The sequence below is a fragment of the Pseudophryne corroboree genome, chromosome 8 (genome assembly GCF_028390025.1).
Source record: "Pseudophryne corroboree isolate aPseCor3 chromosome 8, aPseCor3.hap2, whole genome shotgun sequence".
NCBI classification, from domain to species: domain Eukaryota; kingdom Metazoa; phylum Chordata; class Amphibia; order Anura; family Myobatrachidae; genus Pseudophryne; species Pseudophryne corroboree.
In genome coordinates this window covers 443,741,696-443,757,424 of record NC_086451.1, presented here as the reverse complement: position 1 = coordinate 443,757,424, position 15,729 = coordinate 443,741,696, and the positions used below count along the sequence as shown (strand labels likewise).

General features: G+C 45.7%; 1 protein-coding gene across 1 annotated transcript in view; it reads right to left on the bottom strand.

Annotated features, from left to right (window-relative positions):
* SLC44A4 (solute carrier family 44 member 4) overlaps window positions 1-15,729 on the bottom strand; it is a 145,095-nt gene that overhangs the window by 24,714 nt on the left and 104,652 nt on the right. Inside the window, exons 9-17 of the mRNA XM_063938139.1 lie at window positions 14,091-14,174; window positions 12,519-12,631; window positions 11,541-11,663; window positions 9,665-9,764; window positions 9,489-9,581; window positions 8,069-8,171; window positions 6,295-6,551; window positions 5,865-5,959; window positions 4,916-5,019 (exon numbers count right to left, since the gene is read on the bottom strand). Of these exons, the coding sequence (XP_063794209.1) occupies window positions 4,916-5,019; window positions 5,865-5,959; window positions 6,295-6,551; window positions 8,069-8,171; window positions 9,489-9,581; window positions 9,665-9,764; window positions 11,541-11,663; window positions 12,519-12,631; window positions 14,091-14,174 (1,072 nt within the window). The remainder of the gene's footprint in view (window positions 1-4,915; window positions 5,020-5,864; window positions 5,960-6,294; window positions 6,552-8,068; window positions 8,172-9,488; window positions 9,582-9,664; window positions 9,765-11,540; window positions 11,664-12,518; window positions 12,632-14,090; window positions 14,175-15,729) is intronic.

The window sequence follows — 15,729 nt, the reverse complement described above, 5'->3', positions numbered from 1 at the left end:
AGGCCCGCCTCCACACCATCCTGCAGAAAATGGAGAAAACGTCCTAAGTGAAACCCTTCCGAAGGAGCCTTCTTGGATTCACACCAAGACACATATTTTCTCCAAATACGGTGGTAATGTTTTGACGTTACTCCCTTTCTGGCCTGAATAAGGGTGGGGATGACCTACTTAGGAATACCCTTCCTGGCTAGGATACGGCGTCAATGCTGCAGCAGGTCATCCCGAGGAGGAAGAGGGCGAGGATCTCCTATGAGAAACTGCTGAAGATCTGGGTACCAAGCCCTTCTTGGCCAGTCTGGGGCAATGAAGATTGCTCGAACCCTTGTCTTTCTTATGATCCTGAGTACTTTTGGGATCAGCGGAAGTGGAGGGAAAGCATACACTGACGTAAACACCCAGTGGGTCACCAGTGCATCCACTGCTACTGCTTGAGGGTCTCTCGACCTGGAACAGTATCTCTGAAGCTTCTTGTTGAGACGAGACGCCATCATGTCTATTTGAGGAAATCCACAAAGACTTGTCACCTCTGCGAAGACTTCTTGGTGGAGGCCCCACTCTCCTGGATGGAGATCGTGTCTGCTGAGGAAGTCTGCTTCCCAGTTGTCTACTCCCGGAATGAATATTGCCGACAGAGCTTGTAGATGTTTTTCTGCCCAGCGCCAGCAGAGGATTTTTGTCGCCTCTGCCATTGCCGCTCTGCTTTTCGTTCCGCCCTGCCTGTTTATGTATGCGACTGCTGTTACATTGTCCGCTTGGATCTGCACGGGACGGTCTTGAAGAAGATGTACCGCTTGTTGAAGGCCGTTGTAAATGGCTCTTAGCTCCAGAACGTTTATGTGACCAACGTCCCTGGAAGTTTTCTCCCTGAGAGACTGCTCCCCAGCCTCGGAGACTTGCATCCGTGGTTACTAAGACCCAGTCCTGAATCCCGAACCTGCGTCCCTCTAGCAGGTGGGAGCTGTGCAACCACCACAGGAGCGAAATCCTGGTTTTTGACGACAGGATTATCTTTCTGTGCATGTGTAGGTGTGACCCCGACCATTTGTCCAACAGGTCCCACTGGAATACTCTGGCATGGAACCTGCCAAACTGTATGACCTCGTAGGCCGCCACCATCTTCCCTAACAACCGAATGCACTGATGGATCGACACACTTGATGGTTTCAATATCTGTTTTACCATTTTCTGGATTTCCAGAGCCTTTTCCAGCGGAAGAAATACTCTCTGAACTTCTGTGTCCAAAATCATCCCGAGGAAAGACAACATTGTCGTCGGTTCCAACTGTGACTTTGGGTAATTTATGATCCACCCGTGTTGTTGGAGTATTGACAGGGAGAGGGATATGTTTTGTAATAACTGCTCCCTGGATCTCGCCTTTATCAGGAGGTCGTCCAGATAAGGGATTATATTGACTCCTTTCTGACGAAGGAGGACCATCATCTCCGCCATCACCTTGGTGAATACCCTCGGCGCCGTGGAGAGACCGAAAGGTAACGTCTGGAATTGGTAATGGCAATCCTGAATCGCGAATCTCAGATAAGCCTGGTGAGGAGGATAAATGGGAACATGCAGGTAAGCATCCTTTATGTTCACCGCCACCAAGTAGTCCCCGTCCTCCAGACTGGCAATCACCGCCCGAAGTGATTCCATCTTGAACTTGAACCTTTTCAGGAAGAAATTCAGATCTTTTAGAATTAAGATCGGTCTGACCGAGCCGTCCGGCTTCGGAACAACAAAGAGGCTTGAATAAAAACCCCGCCCTTGTTGTCACAACGGTACCAGGACTATGACCTGGTCTTGACATAATTTTTGGATTGCCGCTGTTACTGCCTCTCTCTCTGGCGGAGAAGCTGGCAAGGTCGATTTGAAAATTCGGCATGGGGGAACGTCTTGAAACTCTAGTTTGTATCCCTGGGATACTATTTGCAACACCCAGGGATCCAGGCCAGACAGAATCCAACCCTGGCTGAAGAGTTTGAGATGTGCCCCCACCCGAGCGGCCTCCCGCAAGGGAGTTCCAGGGTCATGCTGAGGATTTGGCAGAAGCAGGGGTAGACTTTTGCTCTTGGGAACCTGGAGCCGGTGTGGGCTTCTTTCCCCTTCCCCTTCCCCTACCTGCAAAGAAGGGGGAACCTCTCGTCTTTTTGTATTTATTGGGCCGAAAATACAGCATTTGCGGGTGATAGGTCTTTTTTTTTTTTTTTGCCGGTGCAGGCGCAGAGGGCAAAAATGTTGACTTACCTGCGGTAGCCGCCGAGACTAACGCATCCAGGCCATCGCCAAATAAGGCCTCACCTTTATATGGGAGAGCGTCCATGTTTCTTTTGGAATCTGCATCCGCGTTCCACTGGCAAATCCATAAGGCCCGCCTAGCCGATACTGCCATGGTAGCGGCTTGTGAACTCAAGAGTCCAATATCCTTCATTGCTTCCAGCATGTAGGCGGCAGTGTCCATGATATTCCCTAACTTAAGGAGTATCTCATCTTTATCAATCGTGTCAATTTCTGATGACACGCTTTCTGACCATTTTTCAATAGCGCGACTCACCCATGCGCAGGCAATAGTGGGCCTGAGCAGTGTACCACTGGTAACATAAATGGATTTCAATGTCGTTTCCATTTTGCGGTCTGCCGGCTCTTTAAGAGAAGCCGTGCCAGGAGCAGGGAGAATGACCTTCTTTGTCAACCTGGAAAGTGCACTGTCTAACACAGGGGGTGACTCCCATTTTTTCCTGTCTTCAACCGGGAAAGGATAAGCTATGTGAATCCTTTTGGGAATACAAATTTTTTTATCAGGATTCACCCACATCCCTTCAAACAGAGCATTTAGTTCATGTGAAGGAGGGAACGTGACTTTGGATTTCTTTTCCTTACATAAATAAGCTTTCTCCTGAGGTACAGGAGTGCTTTCTGTAACCTCCAACACCTCCCTTATAGCCACAATCATATATTGTATACTTTTTGCCAATTTATGATCTCTCTCTCTGGATTCACTATCGTCGACACAAAAATCAGAATCCGTGTCGTATCAGTGTTTACAACATTTGCAAATGGTCTCTTATGTGACCCAGAGGGGCGGCCGCCCGCATAAGGAATAACAGCATCCTGAAAAATCACATCTTCCACAGATTTTCTCCAGCATGCAGCCTTAGATTTAGACTACCAATCTACGGTTAATCAGATGCATACGGTCACGTAGCTCTTTCACCCATGCAGGCTCTTGGTGTGCCGGTAGCGCCACCACATTACAACTCTGTGTCCCTAAAATGGCTTCCTCTGGGGAGGAACTCCCTGCCTCAGACATGCCTCACACTTGTACAGCACTCACAGACACACTGGGACTTATTTGGGGACAGACCCACAGTAAAATCTGTCAGAGGGACACAGTATAGGAGCAGCCAGCCCACAACCCCAGCGCCTGTATTTAATGTCTGTGAACACAGAATGCCCACTGACATGCAGCGCTCTTTACACAGTAAAACACATTTGTAAAGCACCCAAATCGCTTTGTGCCTCCCTTATTTACACCCTGAATACTTGTAGTCAGAAGTGGAGGAGGACCAGCTATATCTCTGCAGCCTGAGGGGAGAGAGAGAAAATGGTGCTGAGCAGTGTGCTGGCTGCCTGAGGAAGAAGCTCCGCCCTTTTTACCTCAGAGACTGTTTGTAATATTTATACTGGCGGGGGTAGGGCTGTGCCTGGGCATCTTATGCCCCCTATTAGCCAGTTTATAGAGGTATTTTGCTGCCCAGGGTGCCCCCCCCCCCTGCGCCCTGCACCCTGCAGTGCCTGTGTGTGTGGGCAGCAATGGCGCGCAGCGCTCCCGCCAGCTGCATCGTACCTCAGCCGTCGCTTACTTGATTGAAGTTCAATCTTCTCATACTCACCTGTCTTCTGGCTCTGTGAGGGGGGTGACGGCGTGCTGTGGGAGTGAGCATCTAGACACGGCTAGCGTTCAGTTCCCTTCAGGAGCTAATGGTGTCCTGTCAGCCAGAAACAGAGCCATGAAACTCTGAGGAAGTTGGTTCTGCTTCTGCCCCCTCAGTCCCACGAAGCAGGGAGTCTGATGCCAGCAGATCTCCCTGAAAATAAAAAACCCAACATAAGTCTTTTCAGAGAAACCCAGTAGAGCTCCTCAGAGTGCATCCAGTCGACCTGGGCACATTTCTAAAACTGAGGTCTGGAGGAGGGGCATAGAGGGAGGAGCCAGTTCACACCCAATGAAAAGTCTTTAGAGTGCCCATGTCTCCTGCGGATCCCGTCTTTACCCCATGGTCTTGATGTCGTCCCCAGCATCCTCTAGGACGTATGAGAAAAGGGGTTTGATTCTCTTACTTCCTGATACGTTAGGAAGATGAAATGTAACACAGATATTCTGCATGTGGGAAATAGGAAAACGACATAATTAGAATTATAATAAACCTCCCCTAAGGGGATGAAAAGGGGACTGACATAATGACGTAATTACCGATGCGTGGCTTGCGTTGCGGGAACGATAACGCCCAAACGGACAATTGGATCAAAATTTGGATTGCACCTCCAGTGTGTAGCATTTAATAAACTACAAAAATGCTCCTGTCACTTTTTAACATATCTGCTACGGGTTCTCCTCGGGTAACACCAAGAACCATGGATTAATATTTACTTACATTCACACGTCCCAGATTTACATCTCTATAGATTTACCAAATTTTTAACACTCATTTATATTTACAACCGTGAAAATCAGAAACTCCCGTGTGAAGAACGGATAGAACAGCTAGTGTATGTTACAAGCTTCCCAAGACAGCTTTTAATATTTTATGCATTTTCATATTACAAACTGAAGACTCTGATGAAAGGGATGTACAGTATGAGAGAAGACAGTAGCGGTGGTCACATGACATATATACTATTTATACAGGGGTGTTATTACCATGATATATGCATTCCGATTCAAGAACTTGATGAACTTTTCCAGACACCAGAAGCAGCATTTTAGACAGCACAGGAGGAAGCGCGTGCATGGGTTATGTGCCCCTGGTGGAGAGAAATGTAATTACACAGATGTATAGAACACTTTATATTTCTACTTTGAATGTTGGTTACATCTGGTTTTACTCCAGATGAAGACAATAAATGCATTGGCACGTACTGCATTCTTGAAACATTTGTCACATACGTTGCTTTTTAATCCTCTCTCTCTCTTCTGTGCTTTTTACCAATGTATTAATTATCACTAGTAGGAATACTTTATTTCTGTTGCCAAGGGATACGACAAAGCTGCACTGGACGCCAAGTTTACCAAGCGGCATCTTGCAAAAGCCAAAGCTCCTCCGCGCTTTTTGCAGGACATTTAAAATGCCAATACTAATCAAGGCAGAACAAGTTGCCTTTTTACCTTGTACAGTATTGCCGTTTTAAATTAAAATATGTTATATCCCAGAGCAACAAAAGCAAACACAGGTATGGGGAATTCAGAAATGCTCTGCATGGTGCATGCCGATTGAGAGGGAAGAGAAAAGTAGAGTGCGCGTGGGACCATTTAACCAGGTGGATCCATTGAAGAGGATTGTCTATGCAAAAGTCAGTTTTAGCTTAGAAATTTAATTTAAAGTTCTAATAAATGGGCAAATCCAGCAGCTCCGGGCTGCACTGTCAGAACCTACAGGGCCTCATTAGTACAGATGGACAATTACCACACACATACTGTAGTGGGATGTGGTAATGGTCTACTGTGAGACTTGTGGTCTGTTGGCTTTACAACAGCTGAGTTGGTCGACAGGAACACATTTTTCAACGGTGCCTTAGACAAGTGGTGCACTCAGGGGGGGTTCGGAGTACCCAGAGCCTACCTTAAAATGCACATGTACATGGAGTTTTACCTTTCAGCTTGTGGTCCAGATACTCCAGTAAGATTCGGATCATCTGAACAATGGTGAGGATGAGGGCACCAAAGGCGAGAGACCCTGTGTGATATCTTGAAGTGTGTGCGTGTGAGAGAGAGAGAGAGAGATCACTGACAAATACTTTATACAAGAATCTGTGTTCTAGTGATATTGATTCTAACATTAACTTATTATTAAATTATTTTATTTATATTGCGCCAAAGACGCAGTGTATAAATGTTACACATCAGTCCATGCCTCACTGGAGCTTACTGCACAGTCAAAATTTCCTAACATACAAGCATACATACAGGAATATACAGCAGCACACACACAAACATTTTATGAAGGGTGGGAGAAACTGGAAATATTCTGAAACGAGCTGAGAAAGTACACGTATGTTACATGTATGTCACACACTACTCACCTCAGCGTTCTCATGAAAGCAGCGGACACAGGGAAGTATGGGATGTCTTTGGGTTTGTGGAAAGCCCAGTAGTAGGATGCGAAGGTCCCGGCTAAGACACACTGGCCCAGGGCGATGACAAAGTTAATGCACCACAGGAAGCCGAAGACATTGTATATCTGCAGGTTAAAGAGGTTTTGCTGGAAGATCCCCTCAGTGTTGTACTTGTAGAAGATACAGCGAGCCTCATCACAGCCTGTGCTGGAGGCATTAAATGTCTGGGAGAAGAAAGGCAGGTTAGACTTTACACATCACTTCAATCATACAAACCCCCTCTCTTACACACACACACACACACACACCTAGGGGCTTATTTACTAAACAGTGGCCGTTGATTATCTGCGCAACTGACCGCAAAATCACTATTAAGAGCAAAACACACCTGGTTAGTAAATAAACCCCTTAAGGGGGGTACTGACGGGAGAGATGTGTGCTGAGCGATCTTAACACAGACCGCTCAGCACACATCTCTCCCCCCGTCAGCACAGCGCAATGTGCTGAGCGAGGGGACGGACGGACGGGGGGGCCGCTCACTTCACACAACGGTGAAGCGAGCGACCCGCTAGATTGAGCCTGCATGCAGGCTCAATCTAGCACCGGCGATAGCGATGCGCGGCTATCGCTGGGGGCATACACACGGCAGATCCCTGCTTAAAATCTAAGCAATCTAGTCAGATTGCTTAGATTTTAAACACTGATCTCTCCGTTTGTACCCCCCTTTAGACTGCAAAATACACACAACTGATCATATCAGTAAAGGGCAGTATTACAAATAAAGATCTCGTTTTATGTCTTCTTGCCAAGTATCGCAAAATATAAATCGATTTATTCTACTGCTTGGTAAGATGAGCAACTATTCTTATTGGCAGAACCGCTGAAATCCAGGACCCCCGAAATAAGCAAGATAAACCCCTCAGTCAATTCCTTAGAGACATAGGGTCAGATATACTAAGCACTGAAGAGAGATAAAATGGAGAGAGATAAAGTACCAGCCAATCAGTTCCAAACTGCCGTGTTACAGTCGGTGTTTCAAAAATGGCAGTTAGCTGATTGGTTGCTACTTTATCTCTCTCCAAGGCAAGTACATCTGCCCCTTAAGGTCTCTTCAGCAATGAGAGTGCAGTGAATGGCTTGGCAGCTGTCCAATCAGAGCTGTGGAGACATGAGGTGTTGAACAGTCACACCTTTCCTGCCTCCCCTGGTCAGCGGCCGTTCTTCAGGGTAAGGTAGGTCGAGTATAGAGTTCTTAGCAGAGTACTTCTTTAACAATGCGTCTACCACTGGGCACTAGTCTATTGAAGTCTATGGCGGATATTTATCTGGCATAGATTTACTATTACTTGACCCTCCTAGGCAGCTATCAATGTGAAACACCCAATATAAAATAATTTGTGCTGCACCTCCAGAACTGCCACCATTTAAAAAACCAGCTTCCACACATCTAAAAGCTCTTCCCTCATGCAAACAGCCATGTTACTGTAGCCCAGGCCTCCAGACAGACCTGGTTACTTCATACCTGCCCACCCACATACTACCTCTCGGTGTTCCTGCTTAGAGAATAGGTAAGCCATATTCTCATGAATATTGTTCAGTCTACAACATGGCTGCCTCCACTGCAGGAGACAGTTTCTCTAAGTAAAACAGGTTCAAGGTGGAAGTCAGAATGGATTGTTTCAGAACACTCACACCCTACAATGACACACAGCTAGTAACATATACATACGGTCACACTTACCGTTGGATTACAAGTGATATTTCCAGTTATATTTGAACACCCCGGAAAGGTGCTGTTTACAGTAGACACTACATATAATGGAGAACCTGAGGTTGCCAAATATCTGGGGTGAAGTTAAGGGACCTTTATAGCACCTTTGTCAATGCCACAATGTCAGTGAAAAATGGCGGGGTCACCAACACCCTTTTTATAAAAGTACTTCAAAGCAACCCTTGCAAATGGGTAGGGTATAGCTTGGAAGCATTTAGGATTATGGGCCGACAATGTGTTCCATTCTAGTGTACGATGAATAATAAATTATGTTAATTACCCTTCTCAATCCACTCCCAGCTTCATGAAACGCAAAAGGGGAGATTTATCAAAGCTTGGAGAGAGATAAAATGGATGGAGTTAAAGTACCAACCAATCAGCTCCTGACATTTTTCAAGCACAGTCTGTAACGTGACAGTTAGGAGCGGATTAGCTTGTACTTTATCTATCAACAAGATTTTGCTTAATCTCCCCCAAATAGTTCTTAGAGGCTTCAACAACTTTGGAATATGGGGAAGGGGGGGTTAATATGGTGTTGTCCCTTTAACGTGTCGTAGTAAGCAATATGGCTGCATACAGCCATTCTGTGGTCTGATCCAGTGGCGTAAGTTCGTCACAGTCGCCCGGAGGCAAGATAAATATTGGTGACCCCCTATTTCCTATATTAAGATAAATATATGTATGTGTGTGTGCGTGCGTGCGTGCGTGCGTGCGTGCGTGCGTGTGTATGGAGTGTTCTGAAAAAAAATTATATACTGTATATATACATTTAATTGTCTTTTATTTTAAAGCACACATTTCTTAGCAGTCATATACCCAGGATTAGAACCCATGACCTGTTACACTAACAGCAGACACTTTACTGATGGAGCTATTTACTCCTGTAGAGGAAGCATGAGAATGATAACTAAATGAAGTTACGTGTAATTGTCAGAGAAGTATCTTCATATAGTTAGAATTCTCATATTTCCTATACAGGAGCAAACAGCTTCATCAGTAAGGTGTCTGCTTCCAGTGTAATAGGTCGTGGTTTCTAATCCTGGGTGTGATACTTGTAAAATGTGTATCTACAGTATAATAAAACAGGGTGTGATTTGTAGCGTGCAGGGACCAAGTGAGGAAGTCGGCTACTGAAAAGACAGCGACAGCTATCAATTAACTTAATTCAATGGTGTCACAGAATGGGAGGAGAGGTGCCCCCTTCAGAGCAGGAGCCCGGCGGCAGATGACTCCGTTGCCTCCCAGAGTTCTGCCTCTGGTCTGATCCAGTCTATGAATCCACTAGTAAAGATGGACATCGGTGAGGTGTGGTGCCATCCCATTAATATTGGGCCATTCCACCAAATGCACAGCACAGGGAATGCCTAGACGAATACTGACGGAAGGATACAGAGCTGTAATACCCCAGTATGCCACGCAGACGAGCAGAAGGACAAATGTGACCAGAGGATAAAACAGGGAGGACATGATGTGGCCGATCGCCCTGTGGAGGGAAAGACACCAAAGTCACTCTCCTGCGCAATACCATGAAACTTCGTTCCGCTCGATACAGGTTCCCTCACTCACTTGCTGGCTTCCTTAATCAGCGCAATTGCGATGAGAATCCTCTTACGTAGAAACAGCAACAGCAACAAGAGAATAACTTCAACCACGATGAGTATAATGACTGTAAGCAAGAGGATAATTATGTCACTGGGGCGACTTCATTTCAGAAACTATACACTAAGCGGAATATAAAGGAACAGCTTATGTCTACATCATACAGTAAATAAAGTGCTACAGTATGAGCAGAGTTTGTCTGTTACATTCTGGATCGTGCAAATGGTATACTCTATACAGAAAATAGGAAAAATTAAGTCAGGAGAAATGAGGATCTGTTAACCTCATTGCCCTCCCTATGATTCAGGGGCGGAGACGTCCAATTGGTCTGCATTTCGATTCTCGTACTGATTAAACAAATCTGTTTGACAATGAGCTGGCATTTCCTGAATTTTGGAATAGTTTAAAAAAAAGAGTTTATGCGGCGCTATAGTGTTCAGGACGGTTTGCATGTGTTCAAGTTACATAAGAGTTCTTTTTTTTTTTTTTATGTACAATATTTTTTTTTTTTAACAAATTAAAAATATTATTTAACATACTGTAGTATTTTTGGGGGAGGAAAGTACCACAAGTTTTAATGCTAATAGCAACTGTGATCCTTGGACGCAAACCACAAATTTTGAACTTGCAGTTCAGTTGGGGTCTTCTGGCGGTTATACCGCCATTATGTTTGGGGCCTTTGAACCAGTGAAATTTAACTTTGAACATCTTTATTCAGGAGATGGAATTCCTCCTAGTTAATAAACGGGTATGGATCATTTGGGTTGACCTTGTCTAGGTCGACAGTCACTAGGTCGACCACTGAAGATCGACAGTAAGTAGGGCGACACTGACTGAAGGTCGACACATGACTAGGTAGACAGGTATGGAAGATAGACATGGGCAATGTCGACACAGTTTTTTTTTTGGGGGGGGGGGTTTCTTGACCTGAATTTCCATCTGGGACCACCAACAGTTGAAACACCTTCGCTTGCCATGCTTCGGGCACGGTGGCTTGCTACGCTCGCCACAAGGTATATAACAACTCTATGCCCAGAGGAGGTATGAAAAAGGACCTGAAACCCCACAAAACTCCAAAATAACCGTGTTGACCTTGTGTGTGTCGACCTAATAACCATGTTGACCTTCCATGCCTGTCGACCTAGTCATGTGTCGACCTACTTACTGTCGACTTTCATTGGTCGACCTAGTGACTGTCGACCTAAAAACAGATACCTTAATAAACATCTGTTACAGACCTACAGCTGTCGCAAAATTAATTGTGGCCAATAGATGGTGCTGCAGGCCACAGCATTCCTCCATTACTAGACCCTTTAAGATGGTCAACTATTTCAGGGCAACTTACTGTGAACTTATTATGTGCTTTTAGTACTTATAGATTTGTTCCTACACGTACAAATGTACAGCACTGTAAAATATGTGGCACTATATGTATATATCATATAATTTATTTGCTCCCCTATTAAGGTATAAAGGACAGAGAATTACCAGAACACTGCCAACATTGCTGGAGCAGGGTGATTCTGAACCCTGTGCTAGCCCCATCCCCCAAACACGTGAAATCATGACGGTACACCGTGAGGGTGGGGCAGATGGCACCAGGAAGTACAGCACGGCCCGGAGCACCCAGCAGCTACTGGCCCCTCCAAGCCAGATGCCAGTCTATTCCAAGGTGTACGCATACAGCTTTATGTTGAGTGCATCCAACGCAACATAAACACATAAATGCAGTTTCAAGTTTAGTAAATTAACGCATCCAAGTGCCATGAGGTCTCATGACGCTGTGAATAAGTAATGATATTGGGGGGATTACGGATATACAGCAGTGCAGAGTACAACTTACAGATTGCCAGCCACGTCTCTTTGACTTGGCCATAGGCGCTGATGTTGAACGTGAAGCCCACAGTGGCTGCGGTGGCTCCTGCCTTGTTCAGCTTGTCATACTCCATGTAGCAGTGATAGATGCCTGTGAGGGGACAGACAGGCTCAGAAGAACACGTGGCACCCATCAGTAGACAGAGCGGTGGAAGGAGAGACAGGCAAATAGAGAGACAGGCTGTGAGAGAATTTGTAATGAAGATATTTGCAGGAAGAAACAAAGATAAAAGAGAATGACCAACCATTGAACGATCCATGGTAGATCACAAGGGTTGCAGAAAGGAATCTCCTGCTCTAGAGCGTCCTCTTATTTTCTGGGATATATTCATTTTACATAATAAAGAGATCCTGCTGTTGTCAAATAGTATTGTGCAGCTTGGATGTGGCCTACAGTGACAGTTCTAACAAAGGCCCTCTGCCTCCTCTCCATGGGGAGAAGGCAGAGGGCAATATGGGGTGCCCGGGGATCTTATGAAGAGATGGTGCAGACATGCATTTCTACTTTTGCGCTATTGCAACCCTAGTGGTGATCAATATGGTGGTGTACGATTGTGGTGGGGGTGGATGGAGAGACTGACCAGGGCCTACAGCTATAGCCATTAAAGCTGGGGCAAAGTGGGCAATTATCCTCCTGTTGTCCCATGACCTTATACCCGCTTATGGTACACCCACAGCACCTGGCTCCTCCCAAAGGCAGAGGTTCCTGTCTGCTAAACTGCTGATCTACCAGATTGTGTCCTATTATTTTTTGTTATTTATTATCTGGGGATTCTATGACAACCAATCATGGATAAAGATGGTCTGTTATACATGATTACAAAGAGTGGCCCACAGGTGTTCTTCAGCAGATTCCTTTTATGTTGGAAGATAGATAGATAGATAGATAGATAGATAGATAGATAGATAGATAGATAGATAGATAGATAGATATGCTGCTATTTACCATAGCCAATAACTCCGATAACACCGATGATGAGTAACCACACCAGGATCCCGGCAGTGAACCGCAGCAAGATCAGGAAGAGGAGACTGACGATCATGGCAATAGCAAGAGCTCTGTTACACAATGGGATAAAGGATCACATATAGAAAGTCATCTCACATCTGGATTATTCTTAAGACTGGAACTATCACCCTAACCATATGCTATATCTTCTACATTAAAGAAAAATACCATACACCACATTGTCCACTGCCTCCATCACCCCCACATGCTGTCTGATCCCCCCCCCCCCATCCACTGGTTCCATCACACCCATGCGGCCCAATTTCTTCATCACTCCCCATGCGGTCTGCTGCCTTCATCACCACCTCCTCCACCACCCCCCTTCCTGTCCACTGCCTCCATCACTCCCCATGCTGTCTGCTGCCTTCATCACCACCTCCTCCACCGCCCCCCTTCCTGTCCACTGCCTCCATCACTCCCCATGCTGTCTGCTGCCTTCATCACCACCTCCTCCACAGCCCCCCTTCCTGTCCGCTGCCTCCATCACTCCCCATGCTGTCTGCTGCCTTCATCACCACCTTCTCCACCGCCCCCCTTCCTGTCCGCTGCCTCCATTACTCCCCATGCTGTCTGCTGCCTTCATCACCACCCCCTCCACTGCCCTCGCTGTCCGCTCCCTCCATCACTCCCCATACTGTCTGCTGCCTTCATCACCACCTCTCCTCCACCGCCCCTCTCCCTGTCCGCTGCCTCCATCACTCCCCATGCTGTCTGCTGCCTTCATCACCACCTCCTCCTCCTCCTTCGCCCCTCTCCCTGTCCGCTGCCTCCATCACTCCCCATGCTGTCTGCTGCCTTCATCACCACCTCCTCCTCCTCCTTCGCCCCTCTCCCTGTCCGCTGCCTCCATCACCCCCCATGATATCCACCTGCCTCCATCACCCACCATGATGTCCACCTGCCTCCATCACCCACCATGATGTTGGCTACTTCCATCACCCCTCGCACTGCTTCTATTACCCCCCCACTCTGTCCGCCGCCTTCTTCACCTACTATTTGGCTTGGGCCTATGTCACACCCTGATAGCTGCTGCCTCAGTTATGGGCCACTTACTCGTAGCATCTCTAGTTTGCCCGAGGTGTGCCCTGCCAACTTCCTTAATATACATTATGTGCTACAATGATGGGAAGTAGTGGATAATTAAAAGTTCATGTTTAGCTATCAGCGACTGTCTAATAAATGTCCTTATGTTCAATCCAGACCCCAAATAAAGATCTTCTTCCAATCTTCAAATATCTCTGTAGCACATAATTCTTTTTCTATGCGATATATTTCTTTACCAGGGAGATAACACTTGGATGACTTATTGCTACTGCTCTCTGCACAAGGGGGAACTCATTTGGTCATTTTGTATTTCCAAATATACAATCTCTGGCCACACTGGCCTTGGTCTTCTCTACAGTATGCAGCAGCTTGGGCTAGTAGCAGTGCCGCAGTGGAAGTGGAACGTTACAATGGCTTCTGCTGCACGTCGCCTACAGAATGTAATCTACGACTCCTACTACTCACACAAGGATCCAGGACCACGAGTTGGCAAAGTCCTGAAATATCTTCTTGCCCAGGTTCTGAAGGTTGAATGAATCTACAATTTGACTAAAAGAGAAAAAGAGAAAGCGTTAGGAAGGCTAAACACCAACGTGTAACACACAGGGAGGAGACAAGACAGAGGAAAGGGGGAAGAAAACAAAGAGAAAGATGGAGAGTGACTACCAGAAACTAAGCTGTGAAACAGGCCATCCTGGGAGGCTGAATACAGAGAACCCCACCTCAGCTGTTCCTGTTTTCTGAAAAACTATGGGGACTATTTATTAAGACTTGGAGAAATAAAGTGGATGGAGCTAAAGTACCAGCCAATCAGCTTCTAACTGTCATGTTACAGGCTGTGGTTGAAAAATGACAGTTAGGAGCTGATTGGCTGGTAATTTATCTCCGTCCATGTTATCTCCCATCCAAGGCTTTAGTAAATAGACCCCCTATATTTCTTATTCAGAATGGATTGGGGTAGTGATGCTTTGGAATAAAGAGAAGCTTGTAGCCCGCTATTCGTCATTATGGGAATCATATCAACACACTGCTACTTACAGAATTACTGGACCCCAAATCTATAGGAGCCTACATCACCCCACCGGGTACCTATCGCGATAGATAGATAGATAGATACTAGATAGATAGATAGATAGATAGATAGATAGGATAGTGCAGAGAAGAACCATTTGGCACACTATTGACACTATTGTGATTATACAATTATAACACTCCCCACTGAGTATGTGAGTGGCTGCTCTCAACCAGTATTATGCGATGGTAATTCACAGATATAAAAAAGGAAACCGTAGAGGAAGGGTAGAGCGCCTAATAGTGTATATCAAACTATAGATCATACCACAAATGTAGGTGTAAGCAAGTTGAAGAGAGTGAGCGGTAGAGAGCAGTACATTCCCAACGTGTTTTGGCTAGTATATAGACTTCATCATGAGGATCAATGATGAAGTCTATCTACTCGATGAAATGGGTGTACTATGATATACCGGAGCTCGGGATCCCGGAACCCAGCATTCCGACACCGGGAAATGCCCGGCGTTGCCTAGTTTTTGTGGGTAACACTATGTATAGCTTTTCTATATAGTATATTTTTTTTTCTTTACCTCTGTCTCCACACCTATCTCCTCACTAGCTCTCCACCCCCCCCCCCATACTTTATTCCCTCCTCTCTTGCTCTTCAATTTCACCCCTTGTTATCTCTTCCCCGCATCTACTTCTCCTTTACCCATTGTCTTTTTCTACCACCGCTTCCTCACTCTCTCCTGTGCATCACTGACACTGGTGGGAGGGGCCAGAATTCGTTCCAACTGACATTACATTCCAACTGATGAAATCATTTTTTATCAGCAATCGATTTTATTAAATAGATTAAATCACTTATATACAAAAATGTTTATGCCCATCATAGTATGATAAATAGTATGCTGATAAAATATGAATTCCACGAAAACTAGTGTTTTTTCTCTCTCCTTTTCTATCGCTAGGGTGACTCCGGTGGTGGGATTGTAGATATATCTATCTTTTTCTGTCCCGGTAGAACAGCAAAAATCAGCAATTAGAAGAAGATCGTTAATACCCAAAGTAAAAAGTTTCTAATTTCCTTCTA